The 20,018-nt window shown below is 40.3% G+C and overlaps 2 protein-coding genes across 2 annotated transcripts in view; one reads left to right on the forward strand and one right to left on the reverse strand.

The window, feature by feature from the left end:
* Positions 1-14,389, forward strand: part of CRLF3 (cytokine receptor-like factor 3) — a 14,712-nt gene extending 323 nt beyond the window's left edge. Inside the window, exons 2-9 of the mRNA XM_010578742.1 lie at positions 4-45; positions 2,579-2,786; positions 4,657-4,744; positions 5,208-5,385; positions 6,885-7,107; positions 7,799-7,931; positions 12,030-12,142; positions 12,476-14,389. Coding sequence (XP_010577044.1) covers positions 4-45; positions 2,579-2,786; positions 4,657-4,744; positions 5,208-5,385; positions 6,885-7,107; positions 7,799-7,931; positions 12,030-12,142; positions 12,476-12,729 — 1,239 coding nt within the window. The 3' untranslated portion in view covers positions 12,730-14,389. The remainder of the gene's footprint in view (positions 1-3; positions 46-2,578; positions 2,787-4,656; positions 4,745-5,207; positions 5,386-6,884; positions 7,108-7,798; positions 7,932-12,029; positions 12,143-12,475) is intronic.
* Positions 14,385-20,018, reverse strand: part of SUZ12 (SUZ12 polycomb repressive complex 2 subunit) — a 34,169-nt gene continuing 28,535 nt past the window's right edge. Inside the window, exon 15 of the mRNA XM_010578656.1 lies at positions 14,385-19,907. Within this exon, the coding sequence (XP_010576958.1) occupies positions 19,562-19,907 (346 nt within the window). The 3' untranslated portion in view covers positions 14,385-19,561. The remainder of the gene's footprint in view (positions 19,908-20,018) is intronic.

A 20,018-nucleotide genomic window follows, 5' to 3' on the forward strand; every position in this document is an offset into this window, starting at 1 on the left:
GAGCTGGAGCAGCGGCTGCGGGGGCTGCACCAGGCGCGGAACCAGGTTGGGGAAACGGGACGGGGTTGCCCGGGCTGTGAGGGGTGGTGGCGGCGGCGGTGCCCGGTCCTGCTCTTCTCACCCGGAGCCGTGTTTTTGTGTGGAAACCCCCTCAGCAGGGTGCGGGCGGCAGCCTGTTAGAGCTTGGCTGGGGGAGGTGAAGGGAAGGGGGGGGAATCCCGCAGGACCGGGGGTGGGCGAGGGCTGCGGTGACCCCGGTGGTCCCGCACACGCTGCGGGGAAAGGTGCGCCTTGCCTTGGAGGACTTGGGAACGGGTGGGGGTAGGAAGTACCGGGAAGGGAAAGGGGTGCGAGCTGAAGTCTGTTACGGAACGGAGCCTGGTTTTCTGGGACGATAGGGAGGCAAAAATAAAAGCTGTCTAAAGGAACTACGTTTTCAAAAGCGGTTGGGATGCTAAGTCTTATTTTATAGGGAGCGTCACGCTTGTCTTCTGCCCCTCACATCTAAAAGATAGCTGCCTAGGCCAGTTATGCTCCCGTTTGGTTGCTCTCCTCAAGTCTGCTGTCCCCATGCATCAAACTCGGTGGGTCACGTACTCTGTGGGTCGCGTCTAAGTGTTGCCAACATTCCAGGTTAGCTGGTTTTTCTGCAGCTGTGCGCTGGCGCCAGGGGAGAGTTTTCACTGGGACTAGTAACCCACCCACTCCACGCTGAAGATGCGTGATAAGATAGGCAACTGCGGGCAGGGAGATTGCGGAGAGCCAGGAAAGGACTGGTTTCTCTAAGACATCCTCTCAGTGTTTTAGTTTTTGCAGACTAGAGCCAATGCCTTACAATCTTTGATTCAACTCTGCAAGGGGTGAATAAAAAAAGAAAACAAAGCAAAACTCAGAAAATGTTTCCGTGGTGACCTGATAATGTTCCTGCAGCAGATTCCATTAGCATAGAAATCTGCTATAAATCTGCTAGGTTAGTGTCCTGCTACTGAGTGAATGTGGGCGATCACTATACATTAAATTAGTCATCTTCAAAACCGCAAGCTACTTAAGAAAATGAGTTGTTCGTGACCGTCTTTAATCCAAACCTTGTCATCTCAGAGTGTTGCCTGATAACTCAAAATGCATTGAGAGGGAGCCAATTTGCCTTTCTGCAGTGACTGTCAGTGCTTAGTTAGCTTACCTTTCTTTCCTTGTCCTCCCTGGGGGAACTTCTTGGCTTGTGTGCATGTTTCTGTTTTCTCTCTTCCCATCTTCAGGACCACGTGTTGTTTTGTCCACAAAGAATCAGCCACACAACACGTGTCCAAGAATTCCTTGTGTCCAGAAGTGCTGAATGTCTTGGATTAGGGCTTCAGATAGCGGAAGCTTTATTATTTGGGGACTGTTGGGCCAATGTGATAGGAGAAGCGCTTTAGAACACTTTCATTGCATCCTTTTCTTTTGGACCAATGGGACACGATTTTCAACAGTCTTCGTGCAGCTCTGTATGTTCAGGGACTTGCATTTCCTCTTCTGTGTAGCTAGTAGTATCTGTAATTCTGAGGCTGACTTGTTGAATTTGTATCTGCATGTAATGGAGGTAATGGGCTTAGAGAAGTGACTGTTCTGTCTTCCTCTGCCCCACCCCTTCATGAAGCTAAATACTTCCTTTTTCTTCTCAAGCGTTAAAATAACAGGAGAAGGGAAACCGAGCTGTGTGGCAGCTGCAGACGTTCATGAATATTACTTGAAGAGGAAATTTATTTTACCTAACCAGAACACTTCCTGTGTTGGTTGTCTATACTTCTAAAGATCTAGAAATTACGTGTAAGGCCGTGTGCATGTTGCAGCATTTCCTTGTGCATGTGACTTAGAAAAGTTTTTCATAGGGAGATCTTTACTTCTGACTTTTGCATCTTTAGCTCAGGGGTGTTCAAATGTGTTTTCTTCCCTAAAAGTCAGATTCAGCAAGTTTGCAAACATTTTAATAAGCACTTGTAGAACCTTCTGTGGTCTAGTTGTTCCAGAATCAAAACAGACTTGCTGTTCACCCTGCCCTGTAACCCTGGAGCACAGACAAACCAAAGGTGGCTATTTAAAAAAAAAATTGAAAAGAAAGCAGCTCTACAAGGACTTTAAAAATCCAGTGACGTCATAGGGCCTGGAAAAGTGCTCCTAGATAGTCTTCTAAAAGCCTGATATCTTTTTCTTTCCCATGAGGATTACCTGTATATGCTAGCAGGGTGGTTTTTTAACAGGATCACAGCAGTTTTGAGGGGCGGTAGGGAGAAGACCTACAGAGCATTTGGATTTTCTGACAAGAAAAATTCCTTCATTGAAGTACACCTAAGCCAGTTTGTATTTTGCTTAGTTAATATACTCTTCCCCTTGTCCAGACTAGTTTCTTTGCCTCCTTCCCTGCTGTACATGTGCTAAAAATGACTACACTAGTTTGTGAACTGCCAGTGGTCCTTCTTTCAAAGTTGATTTCATGCACCGCTTTTCTCCAGCAGATGCAGATGAGGTGGTTCAGAAAAATAAAAGATGTGCATGGCCTTTGCCTTTATCCTGAATCCTTCTCTCTGTTACCTGAATTTAGATCAGAGAAAGTGCAACATTGACCAGAGATGTACTTGAGCAACATTTTAATGATTTGAAAGGGACCCTAAAGAAGCTGTTGGATGAGCGACTGATGTCACTGCTGCAGGAAGTGGATGCTATAGAACAAGACAGTATCAAACCCTTGGATGAATGCCAGAAGCTAATAGAGCATGGAGTCAGTACAGCTGATGATCTGCTCCGGGAAGGTAAGGCAGGACCTGATACTAAGTCTTGGCTCTACCTTCCAGTGTGTCTTCTCTTGAAGACTGTTATGATCAGCATATTTGGCTCACTTTGGACTTCTCTCAAACCAAATGTTAAGAAAAGGTTAAAGTTGGGTAGATGTAGTGAAGAGCTGATCAATATTATCTCCTACAAATCCATATTTAAATATTTCGCTCCAATCCCGGGGCGTGCGTATGTCAGTGTAGCCTCTCCACAAGGGCAGGAAGTACCTACTTAGGAAACATCTCACTGCAGAGGTGTCCTGCATCTCTCCATGCTTGAAAGAGGATTATGTCAGGCTACTTTGAAATAAAACACATCTTGGGTACCATAATAACAAAATATCTCTGTTGGCTGAAGGAAGTTATTTGTGTCTCAGTGGAATAGCAGCTGAAGTAAACAGATTATCTTTCCTGCTAAGTGTGATTATGTTGACTGTTGATGGGGGACAGTGGAAGAATGAAATGGCCACTGCATGAGAAAAATTTCTCCAAAAAGTCTGAGGATGAGGCAGACAAAAACGGACTTGTGGAGTATTACTCTAAGGGCCAGTTTGTACCCTACTGATGCTAAGTACCTAGCCAGAAAGGAACGTCACTCTTGTCTGCTTTCCCCACACTGGAGAACCTACTGGGAGCATGTCTGAGCCATGAGTATGTTGGCAGTTTCCTTGCATTGTTCTCGTGTCGCAACTTTAACTTTCTTTCAACATGATCTCAGTTTTGTGAACTAAAGTGCATAGAGCAGTCTCCCATGAGTAGGAAATCTACCAGCTTCCACTCAGACATGAGCTTTGCACTTAAAGAGCATGCTGGCTTGATAGCGCTCTGCCTCCTGCTCACAGGAGTAGTGACAATATTTAAGAATTAATTTGTTGTGGCGTGTTTGGGGTTTTTTTTGTTGTTGTTTTTTGGTTTTTTTAGCACCACAACCTCTGGGACAGCCGGTAGTCACCTTGGTTTTACTTTGTCTCAAGTTACGAATCACAGGGTGGTGGCAAAGATTGCCTGTGTTTACATGAGTTTCTATCAGATCTCATGAGAACCTGACTACCCGTGCACCTCCTATTCTGCGGGTCACCATTCCCTCTGTAGCAGTACAAGCATTGCTAAGTCGCGTTGTCAAAATGAGCAGCTGTTGCATCTGAGTCAGAAAGGAGTTAAGCTCCATGGTTATTAAATCTCCTGCTGCCAATTATGACGTATGCTTTTCTTTAGAGATTTGTAATGTTTGTAATCCTCCATTTGGAAAAGGACTGAGCTTGCTTATGTTGTAAATTACCATAAAGTCATCAGATAGGAGAATGGAGCGTACGTCTCTGTAAGCTGAAGTGTGGGATGCTACTTTATATGGAAAGCTTATGAAAAGATTTCTATTTATCTCCACACTTTAATGCATGGATTATTTCCTTCATTATGACAATAGTTACCATTTAGATTGTAGCAAACAGCACAATGGTTGAAATTATTTTTTGCTTTTAAGCTCCTGCTTTTTTGTTTTCTGCTCAGTGAAGGTGCTTTGGTTTTTTCTTCCTTTAAAGCAGGTGGAGGAAGGGATTAATAATCCTAATTTCTGGCATCTGACCCCAGTTCTGCTACTGTCTGATACCTGAGGCAAATTATTACATCTGTTTTGGGTGTGTCTACAGGAAGCTTTGAGAGCTTCAAAAGTTGCTAGATAGGCTTTATATTGTTAACTATAATTGTATTTTCTAGCTAAGTGTCTAGCAAAAGTGCTGAGAATGCTTCATGTTTAATTGGTTGTTCATGTCAGAACTAGTTATTCTTTGAAGCAAAGAATGTCTTTCTTGGACGTTTTCTCATTAGGAATATTTTTACCATTTGATTCCAGGAGAGAGTGCAGTCCATGGAGATGTGGGACAACAGAATGAGAAACTTTGCAGCTTTACAAAAAAAGCTTTACATATTCAGCTAGATAGGTAAGATACTGACACACTGAGGTGATCTGAGGCAGCAGCACATGTGCTCTTCTTGTATAGGGGATCTTTTCTCCTCTGAAACAAAAGCCTTCCACTCCACTGCATTAAAAGATTCATTTGAGGTGTTACTGTCACTTGTTTCATAGGCTTTCTTTGGGGCTAGCAGTCACAGGATGGAGTAGTTTTCAACCTCCATATGGTCTGTAGAAATATAGGCTGTTTATTTATGAACAATGAAACCCACTCCTTGTGGAACAGCCTGTATTTCAGAGTATTTACTGAGAAACAGGCAGTCTGGTTAGGGCTGAAACACAATGTTTTCTGAGTCTTTTAAGTTTGAAATGCACATGCCAATTTCTGCAGCTGTTCTCTCTTTGCATATCTGCACAGATTCATGTGTATGGACAAAATATGAATTTGTAGAAGCTGGCCCCTTTCATTACAGCAAACTTTCCTTTCTCAGCTTACCAGAAGTGCCCTCCTTGGTTGACGTGCCTTGTTTATCTGCCCAGTTGGATGACTGCCTTCTTACTATATTGAAAAATCAAATATTCAGACATGGAACTGTGGCATCTCGACCACCTGTACAGCTAGAGGAATTTGTTGAGAAGCCTGGAGGTATTTTAGTCCGATGGTGTAAGGTAGGTAAAATATCCTGGGTGAGGATCATTCAGATTTCAGTTTTGTTGAAAGAAACTGAAAAAGCCACTTTCATTCTGGATTCTCTACTGCCTTCAAAGGAATAGTCCACTCCAGTGTTCAGTTAGAAACTTTAGAAGAGATTTTTATGGTAATGGCCTAATTTAAAGGCAAGGTAATCTAGTGATGTTGTGGTTGGCGCTAGGGTTTGTGTCTGCCTGGTAGTGACACTTGTACATTAGACTCTTGCTGTTGGACTCTACCTGCTCCCATCTGCAGGTAGAAAGGGCCGACCTGCTGATGCACCTCTGCCTCACAGTCGCCTTCCCTGTTTGTGGGAAAGTTGGGAGGGGTAGCTGAAAACACTGCTACCCCTGCTTCCCATGCTTAAGCAAGTGCCAGGTGCCGGGCAAGCAGGAAACAACTCCTTCAAATACTCTTCCCTCTAAACAAATTACTAGAGTGTAATCTGTCTGTGATACTGTTGTACAAACAAGGCCAAGAATTCCTGGTGTGCATGTTTCTGACAGAGGTGATTTGCACGTAGCCAATTGTGCTGTGGAAGTGAGGGGTTTGTTTGTGTGGCCCTAACAGCCAACCACTCTCAGATGGAACTTTGTTGCTGGGCTGATGCTTTTGTTCCCTTTGAAGATGCTATAGCAGACCCAGGATGAGGCTGAACCTGTTCGGTTATGCTTTTACACCTAAACATGTTTGTGTTCTTAGGGAGATGCAGTGGATAGAAAGAAAAAATATTTTAATAGGCATTAGCTAGTCAAGTAGCCTTTTTCTTCAATACACAAAAACTATTTTTGAGTAAATCACTGCTGTGATCTGGTGAGGTTTAGTTGTTGTTGGACAGCTCTACTACGCTCCTTGGCAGCATTAAACAAACTTGTTTTTCTAGCAACAGCCAGCCATTGGTCAGCCACCCTTACCTTGTCAAGGATGTGGACTCAGGTTACAAAACCATAGGCACTACTATCACATGTGGTCTGATTTTCTATGCTATAGAGGAGGTCCCTGAATTTGGTCATGCTTGGGGCATAGTAGAACTTTTGTGGGGAAAAAAAAAAATTAAAAAATCTCTTTCGACTTAGAGATTATCAAAGAGTTGAAAGTCATTCCCTGGAACAGTTTATGAAGAATAATAGTGAGTTTCCCCTGCTGTTAAAAACTGGCACTGAATTTCTTTGGCAAATTTGTCTTCAGCTTTTGGCTGAAGGATCTTGTTATATCTCTGCTAGATTGAAAAGCTGCCTGTTAAATGTTTCTTCTCCTATAGATACTTTTAAACTGTAATCAAATAATTCTTATACTTTTTGTATTAGTTGGTTCAGACACTGATTTTATTTTCTATAAGGCATGCTTTCTGCTCTTTAATACCTTGCGACTCAGAATTGCCTTTGACAGCCTGCAGCACTATCCTAATGGGTGCCACTTCAGGGGCAAAAGAAAAAAAAGAGGGGGTCCTTTATTAATGCAATAAATGTTTCTCTAGGTGGATGATGACTTCATACCACAAGATTACCGACTGCAATATCGTAAGAGTACTGCCAGCCACTTTGAAGATGTGTATGTCGGCTCGGAGACAGAGTTCATAGTGCTGCATATTGATCCTAATGTTGATTACCAGTTCAGAGTCTGTGCCCGCGGAGATGGACGGCAAGAGTGGAGTCCATGGAGTGTTCCTCAGATCGGCCGTACCACGCTAGTTCCCCATGGTATTGTTTTGCTGCTGTTCATCTTCATCTTAAGCCTGTGTCATCAGCACAGCGCTCCTGAAGGTCTATAGCTGAATGACTTATGGAGCTGCTTTTTGTATGATGGTGGGACGTCCTTAGCTATGATGTATATGTGTAATGTATGATGAACTATCCTTTCATCCTACAATTTATTCTTTGCTTCCTAGTGTGAGGGACAGTTAGTGAGCCTTTCCAGCAGGTAGCTCACTGCTTTGCCTTGGAAAGCATCAATGAGCTAGAACTGAAGCATTTTTTTTCCTTCTCCTTCACCCCTACCTAAGCATTTTTTTTGACCTGCAGTCTCGTAACAAGCTCTTATCTTGGAGAGAGTAAAACCTAAGTTTTCTCTTCACTTGCAAATTTTTAAGGGCAGTGGGTAATGAAGGTTTTCCTTTGCCTACAATATGACTTTGCAGGGATTGCAGCAAAGAGTGAACTTCTGGTGAATTCTGTGAGCTGGGAAATATTTTTTGTAATTGCAAATTATTTGAAAAAGAAATCTCCATCAGAAGGCGGCAAAACTAGCCTCTGTTCTTAATATAGCTTAAGCTTCATATGAGGTAAACTGAGCAGACATTGCAACTGATTTGGTTTTGCACAGACAGTAGGTGGTCAAGTTGAGGTTCACACTTTTCATGCCTTTTTCTTTTTTTTTTTCTTTTATTTTAAGAATGGACAGCTGGTTTGGAGGGTTACAGCTTGAGCAGTCGAAGAAACATAGCACTTCGAAATGATTCTCAGTCATGCGGTGTGCTCTACTCCAAAGCTCCTACTTATTTCTGTGGGCAAACATTAACATTCAGGCAAGTACTTTCTGGGTAGCTGTTGTCTGGTGCATCTCCTGTGAGCCAAGCTTCCTTCTCTAGTCTGTTACATCTCAATTGTATGTAAATCTGAGTCATGGTGCATATTTGAGTTTTACATCAGCTCAGCCCCAGTCAAAGTAGTGTGTCTGGGTAAAGTCTGAACATCCTTCTCTTCTACTTCCTGGCTCTTTAGGAAAACACCTGATGTTTTTGTAGGACCTGCACCTATCTAAAAGAGACGAGCGAACTCCTGAAGGATGATAAATACAGCTCGTGCTGAGCAAATCTGTGGAATGTTGAACTTCCTCCAGTTTTTTAGCAGCTGTTACTGGCTGGTCAGAAGTCAGTGGAGGCTTGCCATTGATTCTTTTTAACCTTGGGTCAGTGGGTGCTTTTCTTCCCAGAGTATCCACAAGCTTTGCAGGATTTGGTCATGAAAACATTATATATGCTGTTGGGACAGGTAGGGATGACAGTCTGGCACTGATGTCTTAAACATCTGAGATAACTAGTGCTGATCAGACTACTGCTTGAAACTGGCATTAGAAAAATACTGAGTGGAGAAGGGATCTTGTGGAATTCAAGCTTTCCATTTGACACAGAATGTGATTAAAAACCTTGGCAGCTTTGCTGCCTGTAGTCCTATCCCTGAGATGATGTTGTTTAACAGGGTATGAGGAATGTCCTTGTGGATATGTCAGTTGTAATTACAGACCTCAGAGACTCTGAAGCTTTATTCCATCTTTCCCTGGTTAAATAAAACTACTTGCTGTACAGTAGGCAACCCCCCAAAGGCAGTTTAAGGGGGTCGTTCATTATATTTTTATAACTTACTCCATGGTGTTTCATTTCTCCCTTCCTGATAACTAATCTTAACTTTAGATGGTTGTAGTATGAGGATGTATTCAGTTGCCCCATCTAAGATGGAATAAAAAGATCTAAAGCTTTCATTTGAAATCTGTTGCTAGATTTAACATCTCTTGGCTCAGAAATGCCTGTGAAATTAAAGGCAGAACTTTGAGGTTTCCCTTGGTTCTCTTTCAGACCAATGCCTTTTATCTTTTTTTATTGGTAGCATATGAAAATCTTTTGCTTTACATTTTGGTAATGTGGACTCCTCTCCAAGAGGAGATTGTTTCAGGATAGCAGAGCACTAATAAGCACATGTCCACAAGAACTATAATGACACAAATCTTAAGATTGAAGACAACCTCAAAAATCGGTTGTGTTCCTCTTGGAAGGTCCAAGAGTAGCTTCCTGTTTGAAAGTGTGTGAGATTTTCCTGAGCAGGGAGATGTAATACTTGGCGCTTGGCTTTCTCCATCTGTTGAAACAAAAGTGTATTCACAAGAGGATAAGTGGCTTGCAGAACAAACCAAATAAGCAAGGTTCATGTTACAGGTATTTGTGAAGCAGCTTTGTATTCTTTTTGCGTGTTCAGGCCACAGGCATACCTCATCAGTGGAAAGTGAAGCTGCAATAAACGCAATGCTTTTTATCTGCTTTTTAAAGATAGACTGCTTCAGTTATCCTCTGAGGCGAAGCATTTGGACAAGTAGGAAAACATCATTGCTTTAAGTCAAGACTCATCCTGTTCCTTTGCAGCCTTCAGGGAGCTGCCCTTAGGAAAAGGAACATTTCTCCACTGACCTGCTCTGCAGCTGTCCTTCTTTAAAGCTTTTGCTTGCAGTGGGGAGCCACACAGTCAGTCTGGCCAATCTGGCGATTTGGGATCATCCAGCAGGTGCCATATGAAGATCATGCTGACTTTGTCAGGAACCCACAATTCTACTGACAGCTAATATAAAGGAAGCACATGTGATCACCTGCAGATTCACTTGTCTGTGGTCTGAGGCAAATGGAAACTGGTGGTGGTTGAACTGTGTGTGCTACAGTGACAGAGGCAAGGTTGTGCTCTGCAGCATTGGAAGTGGTGAGAAGGGATTTGAAAAGTGTCCCACTGAGCATTGTTCCTACCACGTATTCTGTAGGCTTTTTAAAATTTTAAGTCCCAGGGATCACAGAGGCTGGAGAATAACTTTGCTAACATGATAGGAAAAATCAGCCTAGTAAAGCAAAGCTTAGGAGATTGTGCAGTGATGCTCTGTACTGTATGGGGGCTCTTTGTCTTGGGCTGGTTATCAATTGCTGGAAAATCAAAACCTAGTAAGGAAAGGAATGGTGATCTATACCAGATCCTGGCCCTCTTCCCTATGTGTGTGAGAGGAGGAAAGCTACTGCAGAATTACAGGTTGGCTGTTTTCTTAGGCACTCGGATCGTGCTTCCTCTTTATGGTGTAAGGAAGGTTTGGCTCTTTCCTACTTTGCGTTAGCATGCAGCCCAGTCTGCTCTCTTGGAGTGAGGGCAGCGGTGTGGGGATGGTAGCCCTGATGCTGGAAAGCCTGGGTGTGATGAATACAGAAGTGCATGATGAAAAACATGGCCTGAGCCTGGATTCACTGAGAGAGCTGAATCTAAAACGTTCAGCTGGTCCTAGACTGTCTCCTGTGTAAACGCTCCCCCCGCTGGGTGTACTCTTGCTCCTCAGTATTTGCTGTTGTCTTATTTCTTTGATGCTTTTTTCTTCCTACTGCTGCTGGTCCAGGTTACCTTAGTGCTTTGCAAAAGGGGTCTATAATATATGAGTAAGTGTGGATTACAGATTGACATGATAAAATTTCTACTTTTTAATGGGTTTATAGTTATCCATTTTTGGTCATTCTTGTGCCTGTAAAAATGCTTATTTCCAACTCAAGAAAGGCTCCCTTAACTAGGGATGACATGAATTAATGTTACTTAAGCACAAAGGCTTTACCCCTCAAGTTCACTAATAAATAGCTGTTTATAAAACCTCACCAGTAACTCAGGCAGAGTTTACAATCTAAAGTGGAGTAGTGAGATGAATTTGAAATCTCCTTTAAAGTTGTTTTGGGAAAACATTGCGGATCATTTCTAAATTAAAAGCTTCTTGGATATTTAAATTTTTTTCTTTGCTTTACAGTACAAGGGTTTTGCTATCTTAGTGATGTTCCCAGGGGACTAAAAAACCTAATAGAGTGCAAAAGTAACCAATTTTATCTTCCTTGTTTGTCTTGAAAGAGTTAACCCATTGTGTGCCAGTCCACTGCCCAGTTTATTCCAGTTCTTAAAAGCTTCTGCTTAAGTTTTTCTGTTGTTTGGCAACAACCATGTATCAGTGCTGCTCTTTCTCTCAAGCTGTAATGAAAATAAATGCTGTTTTACTTTTCTAGAAAAGTTTCCCAAGTCACTCAGGCTCTCTCTAAAGTATGATTTAGCACCTTTGAGAGATGGCAGTACGAGAGAAAGGACTCAAATACAGAAGAGCCCTTCAGTGTATAAACTGTGCAGGCCTTGCAGAGGGCCCAAAGGGAACTGTGTCCCAGGTCATTTGCACAACTTGTTTGCTTTTTCTTTGGAGATTCTTTCTCAGGACCAAAATCCTAAATGCAGCTGAACAGAAGCCAGACTTGTAAATGGTCTTCTGGGCGTTGTTTTTAATACACATTTGCACAAAGCTAATTTATGAAAAAAAACCCGAAACAACCCACACACACCCTCAAACCCAACAACCCTTCACCACCAAAACACATCAACCTTCCGCCCCCACCCCTTTACAGCAGAACATAGCAGGGTTCAAAACCCCCGTTTTAGTCATGCTTATTAAATACTTGCTGAAACTACAGCCATCTTGCCATAATACAAGATATTGACCAGTAATCTGGTATAGATGATTGTAGTTTTGCACATATTGGTTGTTTCAGACAACTGGAAATAATTTCAAAAGACTCTAAGCTGTGACAGTGGAGAAGTTTATTAAATAGCAATGAAAGCTTGCAGGAAGCAGATTCATGTTTTGTACAGATTAATAGAGAAAGCATTACTCAGTGAAGCTGCTGGGAAAGCTGGTAGGACTTCAGGTCATTCAACAGGGATCTCCCCAAAAGGTTGGATGAATTTGTTGAAAGCCCTGGAGCACAGTACAGAGGTCTGGTATGACAGGGTATTACTGTTTGGATTTCATTGTCTGTTTTGATTTAAAGCTTCAGGGTTTGACTTAACTTTTTGCCTGGTAGAATTGAAACTGTGGGACAGCCAGACAGACGAGACAGCCTTGGAGTGTGTGTGGAGCAGCAGAACGGCTATGATTCTTTGCAGCGGGATAAAGCTGTGTGCATTAGCACAAATGGTGAGTCTGAATCATGTAATTGAAGAGTGTGAATTTTTTTTGTTTTCCTTTCTCAAAACCCATAGCCCCTGGTTCTTTATATCCCTGGATCACATATAAGCAACTTCATCCATGTTTTATGTACATACTGCTTGTGCAGTTAAAATCTTTGGTGAGAGCATAGGTTTCCTTTTCCTGCTTGCAGTTAGTGCAGCCTGTTTGATGTGACGAAAAGGAATGTGGCAGGGTTGCTTTCCATTTCTATTTGCCTGCAAAAAAAATAGGGAGACATAGTGTTCCATGTTAGTAAGTACAGGAACTGAGAAATGATATTTGATATCTTGACTGTTTCAGGGGCAGTATTTGTAAATGGAAAAGAGATGACAAACCAACTGCCTGCTGTTACTTCTGGATCAACTGTGACATTTGACATGGAAGTTGTGCAGTTAGGGCCTTCCAGCAACGAGGGAGGGAACTTCAAGCTTCGAGTAACCATTAGCTCTAACAACAGAGAAGTGGTCTTTGACTGGGTACTTGATCAATGCTGTGTCTCTTTGTATTTTGGATGTTCGTTTTCATACCCAGGCTGGAAAGTTTTGGTGTTTTAGCAGTGAGTGAAGGGATTTTTGTTCTTGCTGTAAAGTGTAATGTTAAAACCTGGGCTTCCAGCTGTTTGACATCAACAATCTGTTAACAAAAACCTGTCTTTATACTACTTGAACTCCACTATATTGTACTTCCTGCTGGATTCATTTAAAGAAAAACAATTGTGAAACATTGGATTTGTTACTCTGGAAAAAGTTAGAAGCAGGTATTTGCGTAGGCAAATTAATTTAAGCAGTCCATAAGCCCTTTCCCTTTTTTCCTCCAGACTTGATTTTTGTCAGTATTTCATTGTACTCTAGTCTCAGGGTACGTGTATTGTGTAGAATTAACTTTGCTTAATGCTGCTGCTCTGTGAAATAAGCCTGTAAACATTTAGGGGGGTGATAAGGACCAAAGTTTTATTTATACCACTCAAAAAGAACAAAGTATTTAGAGCAGTGATATCCTGCTATGCTTCCTTGTACACAATGCTGCCTTAATAGTATGAATGGATAGTGGGTTCTGCAACAGCCATTTCTTTCATGCATGGTACTGTTCATTCCTCCAGAGCAAGGATGTCTGAGCCATAATGTCTGTTTAAATATGTAGCCAGTCTGTTAATGTCTCACTTAAGTGCCTTATTTTGAGATATTTCTTGAACTGTTTTCTGTGTTGTCACTTGGAATATATTTTTCTAGAGTAGTTGCATGGTGATGCTTACATCAACTTAATGCAGATGCTTGCCTCAAACTAGACCAATACCTAGAGTAGGACAGTTATCCTTATCTGCTCTGTCTTCCCTAGTTATATTTACTGTGTAGCCTATGTCAGAGCAAGTCTTAGTGATTTAGTACTTAGGCATGACATGCAGATTGGCAGCCATGATTCCTCACAGAGCCCTTCTAAGACTTAGAGACAACATTCTTTCTATTGTCCAACAACAGAGACAAGGGAGGTGCTATTCTGATGTGCAGGATTCCTGGAAATCCCAATAGCTACCTGGGAACACCTTGCATTCACATGCAATAGCACAGGATTATGGTCTGAGGACTGGGGACAGACTAGGCTGCCCAAGCAAGCTGGGACTGCTGCTGGAGATCCACTATGGGAGGTAACGGAGATGGGCTTCAGGCAGACCCTGCTGGCAGAGATTTAACCCGTGGCAGTCAAAATGTAGCAGATGTTGGTAATTTAACTGTCTCCTCCATGTAATAGGATGGGAAAAGAAAATATGAATTAATTGACTTTGAATGCAGAAGTTAGGTAAAGTTACCACTATTTTCCCTAAGGAGCAACTAAGATTTATAATGAGCTTATCAAAGAGAACCTATTCCTGGTCAAAAGATTGCAATACTACTGGACTTAAATATTTTGAAGTAATGCTCATTGAGGGCCTTCTTACCTCAAATTCAATTAAATGTATTTTAGCATGTTAGAATAGCAGTATTTTTATAAAGCCTAGACAATCATTCTGCCCTTTTTCCTGCAGTGTCAACATGCTACGTTAGCCCTCTATGCTAGCATTAAAAGCTTAATTCACATTGGATTATTATCCCCCATACTTACATTATCAGTACAAAAAGATTAATTGTCTATGCCTGCATTTTTTCCCCAGGCATCTGTAGTAGGGGTACGAGAATTTCAGAAAAGGCAAATGGCTGTTGGTATTTACAACATTTACAATAGATTCAGATGGATGCAAAGAATTTGCACATAGAGTTAGGTTGGAATTTACTATAAGACCTGAAGTGAGGAAGACTGGACACCTGCAGGTAAGATTATCCACTGTTAGCAACAAAAAGCCTGCAGTATTCTCAGTTTTTCAAGCTTAACTATTTCAGTGTTAGGGAGTAAGAAAATACTAGCTTATCCTGTACTTTCAGTGTTCTCTCTAATTATCCTATGAAGAGTATTTTCAATACTTCTAAAATACGATTCTTTTCCTGTAGCCAAGAAGGTTCAGTAGATGATCAAACAGTATCAGTCCTGTTTAGAGAGGGTCAGGCTGGCACTCTAGCTAGCAGCCAGCTTAAATCTTGCTCCATTTAGTAGTGCTGGTAATGTCACTTACATACTTCAGGTACTACTTGTAACTTAGTATTTTTACCATATGGAAACTAAAATTGTATCTACACTTCTGAGGTATCAACAGCTCAGGTACCTTTTCATCTGCTTTTGGAGGGGCTAGTCAGACTATTGATTCTGCAGGATATTTACTTGCATGTTAGAAAATGAAGCTTAAGCCTTGAATTCAGGTACTTCCAGAGATGGTAATGCCTTGTCAGTTTGTTCAGAATACACATACAAAGCAGCTTAAGATGACTGTGAAGGGCCACTGGAGGCCCCTACTGTGCCCCCTGAGAGCTGAGGATGGCAAGAGAAGAAACAGTTTTTCTGACTTTAGTCTTTAGCTGTACGTTGAACAAGGGCAGCTTGCCAATCGTGGGTTGGGTATGGTTGGGTTTTTAGTCATTTTTTTAAACTTAGCATAAGCCTAGCTGTCCAAATTGCAAATTAGGTACTGTTCAACCACCTCTTGGAGCTGCACCTTTGAGACCTGGGAGGGGTGAAGAGTCTCAGGGCAAGAGACCTGAGTTAAAGTATGCAAAGAAGCAGAAGAGGCTTGAATTAAAAAGGTTGAAATTCTGTTCTTCCACAGCAGAGTTCAGCTAGATAGAAAACTTGACACTTCCTTTACAATTTTTCACCTCTAGCTCTTGGAGCCTTGCAAGCAACAGAGTGTTAACTGCTTATGAAATCCAATCCTGAAAGTTGTTTTCTTAAGCTAGAACATTCACTTACCTCAACTAAGACTTATGTGTCAAGTGAAATTTGAAATTTTTTTTAAATAAAGTTTTATCCCTCAACCATGTATGGTCTAGTAAATTATTTATTGGGGCATAAAGCTGGAGCATCACTGCATTCTAATAAGAAAATGTATTCTATAGTGCTGCAGCCGTCTTTAAGAGCTTCTCCCCCTTGTTTTTTTCCCCATCTTTTGTCCCTCAGAAGTCCTCAACAATTTTTCCAGGTTTCTCACTTGTGCACTTACCTTTATTTCCAGCTGAAGTTTAGATCTTAGCTGAAATCTCTTACAGAAATAATTTTTCCTCCTTTTTTAAAAATTAGTTACAGCATCTGTAAACTACTTTCCTCAATACTCCACAGCTAATTTTTCTGGTTTATTGTTCCCATCTCCTTACTGCTGCATTAAATGGTGCAACTCATACAATAGTAGTTTTTGGCCACCGTTACTGAGCAAGAAGCAGAGGTATTTAATCCCCTTCAAATAAAGTCCACGTTGAACTAACACACAGCTTTACTAAAGGAAAAATAACTTGTGAAACCAGAAATCAGGCTGCCGACTTGGTAGCTTTCTCTCATAAATACACCATTCATATGAAGAACTTTCTCCAGGGTAAGATGCCAAGTATTTCTCCTAAAGAGAGCATCTTCGGTCTCAAATCAAGCAACTTAAGAACAGCAGGTATCAGAATCATGGAAGGCAGACTTACCTACTTCATTCAGATTTCTTGTTTTCTCAGTTGTGAAACCATGCAGTATCAGATTTATAACCAGGATCTGGTCCAACAGGAACACCTTCATTCAAGCACCGGTTGATGATGGCACCAAACTGTTCTGTGAATTAAGAAATACTTAACTTTGAACAATATTGTCAAAATTGTCCTCACAGAATGGCTCCTGCATTCGCAAAAGTAAAGTCAAATTGCTGCTTTGGGGTGGGTTGTATGGTTTGGGGGTTTTGTTTTGGTGATTAGTAAAGGAATCAGAACAGTTCAGATTATTCGCAACTGCTTCATTCCAGGCAGTCCATCTTTACCCCACCCCCCAAAAATTCAAGGACTATATTCAAGACACACTCAAAGCAACATACACATAAGGTTAACAAATCCATCTAACAATTTTGAATATAGTATTTAATGCACTGAATTAAGTATTCAAGTCATGTTAGGTTCCAACCTGGGGTTCACAGTCCTGTTGTGTTAAGATAATCACCAAATATAAAACATCATTAAAATCTGCCATGAACATACTAAAGGGTAGATTAGAAGAACCTTGCCAATTTTAGAGATGAAAGCATACCCAACAACTGCAGTCTGAAGTCCAGTTTACAGAGTTTATCTGTGATATCCTGTATTTCAGTATCTGAATTATTTCTAACATGGAAAAAGGTTTTCAGTGTCTGCTATTCAACAGTCACTATTTGGCCAAGCAGTGCAATTCCTTACTCATTTTGTTCTGTAGTACCTGGAATATCCATCCTCTACAGTCCCAGAGAAGCACTGTTTTCAACTGATACTGATTTAAATTTTGCTCTAAATAAACTGTCTTGTAAAATCTGTTTGAAACATTAACCACTTGCATGTAAAAAGCCACACAAGTCCTATTTTTATAGCTGACACAAGTGATGTTTCATTTTCAGTTATATAAATTACAGTTCTAAACAGTAATACACAACTTAACAGATTTATCTCAGGAACTCAGTCCTGCCCCCAAGACAGGAGAGTAGAAGTTTTTATAATCCAACTAAAAACCTGGTAATTTATGGAGACACATTAAATATAACAAAAAGACTGGACAGAAACTTTGCTACCTTTGTAACAACCTGGCAAAGGAAGAACATGTATCCAAATTTTAAAAGACATGCAGAAGAGAAAGTTTATACAAGGTGTTGCTTGTGGCCTTTCTGCATGCACACAAAATGAGCGGGACAACCATCATGGCAGATTTTATATTACTGAACTTTATGTACAAAAGCTGATTTCAAATAAAACATTTAATGTAAAAACAATGGTTCATTTAAACAACTGAACTTGTTTTGGTTTTTTTTGTTTGGGGTTTTGTTTTGTTTTTACATCTACTGTACCATTCAAATTCTTTTTAACCAGCTTACATGGTATCTTCAAAATCTATCAAAGGTACATATAGAAAAGGCATCTTTATAAATAGAAAACAAAGGGATTTTTTCAGCTTTTATTATAAATTGACATGACATACAAAGTTTACTGGACAGAAGTAATTTCATTACTATTTTTGGGGGGATCACCAACTTTTTGTGCAAACAATGCTAGCCTTCTTTTAAGCATTAAGAGCATAACTGCTTAAGAAATGACATAAGCAATAATTCTAGAACTACATCTCCCCTAAAATAATCTATTTTTTTACATATGTGCACAGCTTTAGCAAATTAAAGCCAGAGAGAAATGCTTGATGTACTATCCAGAGGCATAATTAGAGTTTGCTAAAACTCAGAGAGCTGGCAAATTCAAGAAGTTTGTAATGAAAGCTGCAGTTTCCCTCTTTCCTATTTTGTACACAAAATCAGTGACTAAGAACTTAATACTGGATGACAAATCACATCCACACCATTAGTTAAATAGTCTCACAGTTAAACACATCTTAAGGACCATCAAAATCAGTATTTACATTTTATAAATTTCTGAAGACACCATTAGAAAGCTTATATACCCCTTAAACAAATAGGGAACTGCATCTCATGGTGATGGAATGAAATAAAAAATTAAAAATACCTGTATTTACAGCAGCATTGTTCCTTTATAAATAAAGAATATGAAAAATGCAATATTTTAAGGATAATAAAAAATTGAGGTGATGTCACTCAACCACAGTGCTTGCTGGAATAAACCCTTCGGTGCTGATACTGTACCAGTAGTGAAACCACTTTCCATTGGAAAAAATCTGTAAACGTATGCATAAAATGTGTTAACAGCAGTGCAAAACTGCTCAAATATAGTTTAGTCAGCATCTTAGTATCTGTATTGAATACAATACATCACAGAGTACTTGCATAAGAAGTGCAACACATTTTCTGGTCCAATTTTACAGTGCATTTTTCCCTCAAGAGTGGCATCTCAAAAGCCAAAGCTAAACCTATGGCCTGGACTTGCAGTCTGTACTCAGGCAAAACAGCAGGCATAAACTTCAAAAGAAGTTAATTGACGTAATGCCTACATACTGACTATAGACTCTCGGCTTTAGCATGGCACACTATGATGCGGAACCCCAGTAAAAAGGGTTTACATCAAATAGTTGTGTAGCTGTGTAAATGTGTAATAAAAATATAAAGGAGCTAATGTTCAAGTTTAAAATGGTACACTGGGTGATCAATACATCAGAATTATCCACGAAAACCAAACTGCTGGTAACCTCAAAAAGCCAAGGTGGTACTTCACTGTGTCTGTAACATGAAAAGCCAAGATCTTTCCAAACAGGCACAAGACAAAGGAAGTGCTAAGTTCGCCAACTTTGATAATTTTAGTGTAAAAAAAAAAATTAATTTGTAATTTATGATCAATAGATAAATGATTTCAAATACAAGGATCAAGGTTAAACTTTAAAAGTGTGACGTTATTTTCACAAAAAGCTAACTGGAGAGTTTCTAAATAAGAAAAGCAGAAACTGTATCCCAGTCCCCTTTCCCCAATGTTTCACAACTTCATGGTAGGAAAAACAGCCAGATACAGATGCAAAAATCTTAATATAAAAACGGTTTTACATATACTTAAATTATGTAAATTCCATAAAGTTCTTAAGACACTAATTACTAAAATTACAAAAAGATTTTCATATTGCTCTTCATGCTCAAACTCTTAGAATATTGTCATTACATCACCAAAACCGATATACATGTAGTACTTGCATAATTAACTGAATAGAAACCCTGTTAAAACAATATCCTTGTTGAAATCATTTATTTCCATCCACCAGTGCCTGTTTGGAATCTGTATTTTTGTGTGTAATTCTTTATAGAGCTCATGCACCCTAGAATGTCACTTCAATGCTTGTCCGTTGAATGGCAATTGACTTTTGACTTCAGAGCTTTTGTTTCTTGCTCTGTTTTGTGACACCTGAGATGCTATCCATTTCTGAAATTCTCTCTCTCATATTATTTTCACTATATCCATTTGTTGTCCCACTTTGTTCCTCAGAAGATTCCTCATCCGTTGGGGAGGCCGATTCTCCTTTCTCCAACTTCTGCTGCATCTCTCGGAGCCTGGCAACAGCTTTGTCTATTGACATTATGCTGATGAGGTTAAAGTCATGCATGCTGACCAAATGTAGCATAAAGTTTCGACACAAGTTCTTCTTAATTATTTTTTGTCCGTAATTTTCAACAAACAGCATACAGGCATGATTCATTTGATTGTCAGCAATAAACCTGTCAAATTAGAAAGCCATCATTATGCAAGTAGAACATTTTTTTAAAAAAAGATACATTGATAAACCATATTGTAGGGTAGCTGCATAGACCATCCATTACATAGTCTCA

Source organism: Haliaeetus leucocephalus, unplaced genomic scaffold (assembly GCF_000737465.1).
Source record: "Haliaeetus leucocephalus isolate CR32 unplaced genomic scaffold, Haliaeetus_leucocephalus-4.0 Scaffold646, whole genome shotgun sequence".
Lineage (NCBI taxonomy): Eukaryota > Metazoa > Chordata > Aves > Accipitriformes > Accipitridae > Haliaeetus > Haliaeetus leucocephalus.